Source organism: Dendrobates tinctorius, unplaced genomic scaffold (genome assembly GCF_039654945.1).
Source record: "Dendrobates tinctorius isolate UK_male_01 unplaced genomic scaffold, ASM3965494v1 ptg000130l, whole genome shotgun sequence".
NCBI classification, from domain to species: domain Eukaryota; kingdom Metazoa; phylum Chordata; class Amphibia; order Anura; family Dendrobatidae; genus Dendrobates; species Dendrobates tinctorius.
In genome coordinates this window covers 3,877,762-3,884,532 of record NW_027361798.1, presented here as the reverse complement: position 1 = coordinate 3,884,532, position 6,771 = coordinate 3,877,762, and the positions used below count along the sequence as shown (strand labels likewise).

At 53.4% G+C, this 6,771-nt stretch overlaps 2 protein-coding genes across 2 annotated transcripts; one reads left to right on the top strand and one right to left on the bottom strand.

Moving 5' to 3' along the window:
• The first annotated feature begins 4,201 nt into the window (after window positions 1–4,201).
• Window positions 4,202–4,693, top strand: LOC141047965 (histone H3). The gene has a single exon (XM_073543340.1). It carries the CDS (start codon window positions 4,232–4,234, stop codon window positions 4,640–4,642), a length of 411 nt encoding a protein of 136 aa, XP_073399441.1. The 5' UTR covers window positions 4,202–4,231; the 3' UTR covers window positions 4,643–4,693.
• Window positions 4,694–6,257: 1,564 nt separating this feature from the next.
• LOC141047979 (histone H4) lies at window positions 6,258–6,569 on the bottom strand. Its single transcript, XM_073543353.1, has one exon. The coding sequence runs from the start codon at window positions 6,567–6,569 to the stop codon at window positions 6,258–6,260; it is 312 nt and encodes a 103-aa protein (XP_073399454.1).
• Window positions 6,570–6,771: the final 202 nt, after the last annotated feature.

The following is a 6,771-nucleotide window of genomic DNA, read 5'->3' as shown; positions in this document are numbered from 1 at the left end:
ACTCTTTCCGATAGCACACTTGCAGCTGGGCAAGCGAGCTCCTGTAAGGCATATTGTGCCAATTCAGGCCAGGTGTCCAGTTTAGCGGCCCAATAATCAAAGGGGAATGACCTGTGTGGGAGAACATCGATATGGGAGGAAAAGTAGTTTGTAACCATAGTTGACAACTGCTGTCTCCTGTCACTTTCCATCGATGCAGTATTACCAGTTGTGTGAGCGGTATTTGAAAAATCAGTCCACAACATTGTCATGAAACCCCTGTCTCCAACGCCACTTCTGCTGTGTGCACCACGAACACCTCTGCCAAGCTGCCCCCGGCCCGTACGGCTCGTGTGAGAACCATCACCGCTGCTGTGTGCTGGGAATGCCTCAAGCAACCGATTTACCAGAGTTGCTTGTTTATTAGCCAATATTAGGTCAAGGTTCTCCTGTGGCATGATGTTTTGTAATTTGCCTTTATAGCGTGGATCCAGGATGCTGGCCAACCAGTAGTCGTCATCGTTCATCATTTTGGCAATGCGGGGGTCCCTTTTTAGGATCCGCAAGGCATAATCTGACATGTGGGCCAATGTTCCCGGTGTCAATGATGCACTGCGAGTGCTGGGTGGAGGAACACTTTCTGGCAAATCCACATCCCTCCAGTCACGCACAAACCCTGTACCTGACCTTGCCACGCCAACATTTTCACTTGCCCCACGAGATGCATCCTCCTCTCCTAAGTAATCATCCCCATCATCCTCCTCCTCCTCTTCTTCCTCCACCTCGTCCAGGAGAGGTCCCTGAGCAGACAATGGCTGAATGTCATCAAGAATTCCCTCCTCCTCTTCCTCCTCATCAACATTGGCTGCAGACGCCTGCTCCTTAAGGTGCGTCAAAGTTTGCATGAGCAGACGCATAAGTGGGATGCTCATGCTTAGGATGGCGTCGTCTGCGCTTACCAGCCGTGTGCATTCCTCAAAACACTGAAGGACTTTACAAAGGTCTTTCAGCTTCGACCACTGCACGCCTGTCAACTCCATGTCTGCTCTCAAAGTGCCTGGCCGTGTATCCTCCCACAAATGCATTATGGCCTGCCTCTGCTCGCACAGCCGCTCCACCATGTGCAGGGTGGAGTTCCACCTTGTTGCAATGTCGATAATGAGGCGGTGGTTGGGAAGGTGGAGCAATCGCTGCAGCTTCTGCATACGAACGGAGTGTACAGGCGACCGGCGGATGTGCGCGCACAGTCTTCGCACCTTCTGGAGCAGGGCTGTTAACTCCGGATAATTTTTGAGGAAGCACTGCACCACCAGGTTCAAGGTGTGAGCCAAGCAAGGTATGTGGCTGAGTTTTGAAAGGGCTATGGCTGCCACAAAATTACGGCCGTTATCACTAACTACCTTGCCTGCCTCAAGATGTACACTGCCCAGCCATGACTCAGTTTGTCGCTTCAAGTACTCGGCCAGCACCTCGGCGGTGTGTCTGTCGCCCAAACACATCATCTGCAACACAGCCTGCTGACGCTTTACACTAGCTGCTCGATAAGGGGACACCTCGTGTGCAACAGTGGCAGCTACAGATGGAGTGCTTGTACGACTGCGCTCTGTGGACGAGCTGTCACTTCTGGAGGAGGAGGAGGAGGAGGGTCGAACGCCTACAGCCAACTGTTTCCTATACCGTGGGCTAGGCAGCACTGTCCCACCACCGCTGTCCCCTGTGGACCCTGCATCCACCACATTAACCCAGTGCGCAGTGATGGACACGTAACGGCCCTGGCCATGCCGACTTTACCATGCATCAGTTGTGAGGTGCACCTTTCCGCTCACTGACTGCTTGAGTGCATGGACAATGCGGTCTTTCACATGATGGTGGAGGGCTGGGATGGCTTTGCGAGAGAAGAAGTGGCGACTGGGTAGGTCATAGCGCGGTACTGCATAGGCCATGAGTTCGCGGAAAGCTGTGCTTTCCACCAACCGAAAGGGCATCATCTCAAACGAGATTAGTTTGGCAATGTGGGCGTTCAAACCCAGTGTACGCGGATGAGAGACTGAGTACTTTCTTGACCTACTCATAGTGTCTGGTAGGGTGAGCTGGACTTGAGAGCTGCATATGGTGGAAGTAGCGGTGGACAGGGCGGACTGAGAGAGGGTTGATGATGGTGATGGAGATGTTGTTCTTTCTGATGGCCTAGAATCAGTCTTTCGTTGATATAACAGTGGGATTCCCTGACTGCTGTGGCCTTGCAACGACACCTCAACATTTGCTGCTGTGCTAACCGGTGTGCTTACAGTGGGGGAAACAATGTAGCGTTGCTGACTACCTTTGTTGTGATCAGTTGCACATGTGGCACTTGAGGTTTGGTGTTGTGTCCACGCTTGCAAGTGCATGCTGGTTAAATGTCTAAGCATGCAACTGGTATTCAAATTTTTCAGATTTTTCCCTCGGCTAAAGGTCTTTGCGCACTTCTTACAGATAACCTTGGCCTGATCATGAGGATTTTGTTCAAAAAAGTGCCACACTGCACTCTTCCTACTTTGGCAGACATTTTGCGGCCTAGCACGCTGTGATCTTTTGACCCTCTGGACAAGCTGTCCAGCAACTCTTTTGATGTTTGGAACCTGTCTTTGGAGTGCTCCGGGCCTGCCAGATAACAGCTGTTGCGATGTCGATGTCTGCTGTTGATGCTCCTCATCTGAGCTATTGGAAGCAGCACCCTCTTCCCCCAATGGATGCCAATCTGGGTCAACAACTGGGTCATCCATCACCTCCTCTTCTATGTCATGTGCACCTTTCTCTGTGTCACCGTGTATGGTGGTATAGTGTGCGGGAAGGGGCACCTGAGTCTCATCAGGGTCAAAATCTGGCTCTGTACACTGCGAGGACAATGTAGTGCTCTGAGTGAATGTACCAGCAGAATCATCCATCAGCGGCTGTGCATCAGTGCACTCCATGTCAGATTCATCTTGGCCTGGGTAATTCACCATTTGACTTGATAATCCAGGCATGGTATGTGAAAACAGCTCCATGGAGTAATCAGTAGTATGGCCTGCGTCATCCTTCAATCTTGGTTGGGGTGAAGGACACAAGGAAAGGTGTGGTTCATGAACATGAGCCTCCAATGACGACTCAGTGCTTTTACTTTTTACAACTGAAGAAGAGGAGGCGATAGAGCTGGAGGCTGAGTCAGCAATGTAAGACAAAACTTTTTCCTGATGCTCTGCCTTTAAAAGCGGTTTGCCAACTCCTAGAAAACTAAGCGTTCGAGTCCTTATGTAGCCAGACGATGACGCAGGGTCAGCACCTCCTGCATTCGGTCCTATTTTGCTCTTGCCACTACCATCAGCAGATCCACCACCAACACCCTCATTACCAGCTGCCAACCCCCGCCCAATTCCACGGCCTCTTCCACCAACCTTCCTCATTTTTGGTAGAAATGTAGACAAAATCCAACAAACTATATAGTAATGTAAAACAAGGTACAAGGTGTCTATAGGACAGGGGAGTTTTAGAATTTCTGCACACACTTGTGGACAGTGGACACTTGTGGATTGTGTGCGGCCCACTGATATCTGAGCGCTATGTGACACGCTCGATGGCACAGCTGCCTGTGACCAAAGTGACGAGAGGATAATGGAGATTTTGAATCTCTGCGCACACTTTTGGACACTGGACACTTGTGGATTGTGTGAGGCCCAATGAATATCTGAGCGCTATGTGACACGCTCGATGGCACAGCTGCCTGTGACCAAAGTGACGAGAGGATAAGGGAGATTGGATTGCTTTTAAAAAAGCAGTTTGCGGAGCAGTGGGTAAACAGCAATGCAGCCGTCAGGAAGCCTTAAAAGGCAGCCCAACAACCAACACCACTGATAAACCACAATATAGCCTCCCCTTGCACTGCACACACAGTGACTGGTGTGTTGTGCAGGCCAAATTGCTAGCAGCAGAAGCAGTTTTTTGGTCTTCTTCCCTGCCTAACGCTCTCCCTACAGAATCAGCAGTAACCTCTCCCTATACTAAGATCGGCAGAAGTAAAATGGCGGTCGGCGTGCACGCCCTTTTATATCCCCTGTGACGCCCACCAAAGCAAGCCAATCACTTGCATGCCCTTCTGAAAGATGGTGGTACCCGTGCCTATGTCATCACGTTGCCCACAGTGTCCGTGGATCCTGATTGGCTGACGCGCACTAGGGGATAAATACCCTGCTCCTGCCGCTCCTCACATCACATTTGTGTACATCTATTCAGAGCTATGGCCAGAACCAAGCAGACCGCCCGTAAATCCACCGGAGGGAAAGCTCCCCGCAAGCAGCTGGCCACTAAGGCAGCCAGGAAGAGCGCTCCTGCTACTGGCGGAGTGAAGAAGCCGCATCGTTACCGCCCAGGAACAGTCGCTCTCCGTGAGATCCGTCGCTACCAGAAGTCCACCGAGCTTCTGATCCGTAAGCTTCCCTTCCAGCGCCTGGTGAGGGAGATCGCCCAGGACTTCAAGACCGATCTGCGCTTCCAGAGCTCGGCGGTGATGGCCCTGCAGGAGGCCAGCGAGGCTTATCTGGTGGGGCTGTTCGAGGACACCAACCTGTGCGCCATCCACGCCAAGAGGGTCACCATCATGCCCAAAGACATCCAGCTGGCCCGCAGGATCCGTGGGGAGAGAGCTTAGATCTTCCCGAGCACCGACCACAACACAAAGGCTCTTCTCAGAGCCACCAAATCCTCCCACAGATGAGCTCCTTCCTGCCATTTCTCCTTCCTTCCTCCTGGTTCGGTAATATCTGGGCTGCTTTGTCCACAGTTGTCTGAGGGCCGTTATTCTGGCCGGTTCCGTTATCGGTAGATCCAGCGGTTCTGTTCCTGCTTCCATGCAGCCTCATACAGAAGGGGGAATTGAGCAGCGCACGGTCACTAAGGAGTTAACCGGAGGAGTCCATACCTGGCTCTGGGATTGGTCGCGCCTGCGAACTTCTCTCATTGGCTGATCACAGACCCGTTGATGGTTTTGAATTTCCCGCTCAATCCCTTTCCTGTCCTTCGGATTATTCCCCTCTGCTTAGTAGCGGAGATCGCTGTGACGTGAGCCGTCCGGTCTGGGGCAGCTGCACCCGCAGAGCTCAGAGTCCTGCTCCCCGGAGCTGCTGATCGCTCCCCTGATCGGCCGCCGCCGTTACCTTCCCTTCATCTCACAGCAGCACTCCGAGCTCTGTACTGTGCACAGAGGGGTCTGTGTCCGGATATAGCGCCCATACACCCTGTTACAAGGCTCAACCCCAGAATAGATCGGAAAGTGCAAACAGCGGTGCGAGCTCCAGGGGCTGAAGACGGGCAGCACCGAGAGAGGAGGCCGCAGCCAGGACCGCAGTGTGTCCGGAGGAAGAGAGCCGCCCGGGCTGCGACATCGAGTCCCGAGATCACAGGGACCCGCTGAGCCCGGGGCAGCTCCATAGAGAGCAGCGACCTCCTCCTGGTCTCTGTTGGAGGCGCCGGCACTAGGGGCAGAGCTGTGGTTCCATAGTTGGGGTCATTGATTCCTTTCCACACATCTCGGATGACGTTACTGTAGAGTTGGGACCTGGTGACAGAGCAGTGGGTATAATCCTCTATATATCTCTCTAGTGGGTGACTCAGTGGATATAATTCCTGCTATTAGCAGTTGGCACAGTGGGTATATTCCTGTATATGATACTTTGCTCCGGGATTTAGATCCGGTGATTGGTGCAAAGTGTGATGTGGGCAGATGTTCTCCTGATCACAGGCAGAGCGACCCTGTATTCCTGCACCGTCCCTCCCTGCCCATGTGGTGGCGCAGAAACACAGACAGCCCCTCTCATCGCATGTAGGTATCCTGTTGATACCCCAATCCTGAGCCGCTGCTCAGGAGCGTTCACACCGGCGTCCATTCATCAGTGCAGCCGCATTCCACTCCTCGCAGCCATCCTACAACCCACAGGATCTCAGCAGCAGGAGACGTGGCACAACCACATTTATTACCAGCACTCGGATTTCTGCTCTGTAGTAACTGCAGCATCATAGGGGACTGTGCGGCCGATCGATTCCCCCATACACCCGGATCATCTGTGCCCCACCTCACACTGAGACTACTCACTGGATCAGCTCCAGAAGAGAGAACGTCTCCCCCCACTGCTCAACGTCACAAGCCGGTCCCGGCGATCACACCAGCAGCGACCGCTAGACCCCAGCGGGAATTGCAGCCTCTCACGTGAGATGTGGGCGGCTCTGAGAAGAGCCTTTGGGTTGTCAGGACAGAGACGAGAATACAATTAACCTCCGAAGCCGTAGAGAGTGCGGCCCTGGCGCTTGAGCGCGTACACCACGTCCATGGCGGTGACGGTCTTCCTCTTGGCGTGCTCGGTGTAGGTGACGGCGTCACGGATCACGTTCTCCAGGAAGACTTTCAGGACGCCGCGGGTCTCCTCATAGATGAGGCCGGAGATGCGCTTCACTCCTCCCCTGCGAGCCAGACGGCGGATGGCAGGCTTGGTGATGCCCTGGATGTTATCACGGAGCACCTTCCTGTGCCGCTTGGCGCCGCCCTTCCCGAGACCTTTCCCTCCTTTACCGCGACCAGACATCGTTCAGGAAATCTTCAGACGACTGTGAGGGGTCAGCGTTGAGTCCTCCTTTATATGGAGGCTAGGCGGACCGGAGTGAGAACTGCACAGTGATGACGCGTACCGGAGATGTTTGTTTTCCTGAATTGGCATTTTCAGCCCCTCCCCTTTCTCGCTGATTGGCTGAGCACAGGACAGTTGGTGATGTGAATTTCCCGCTTCT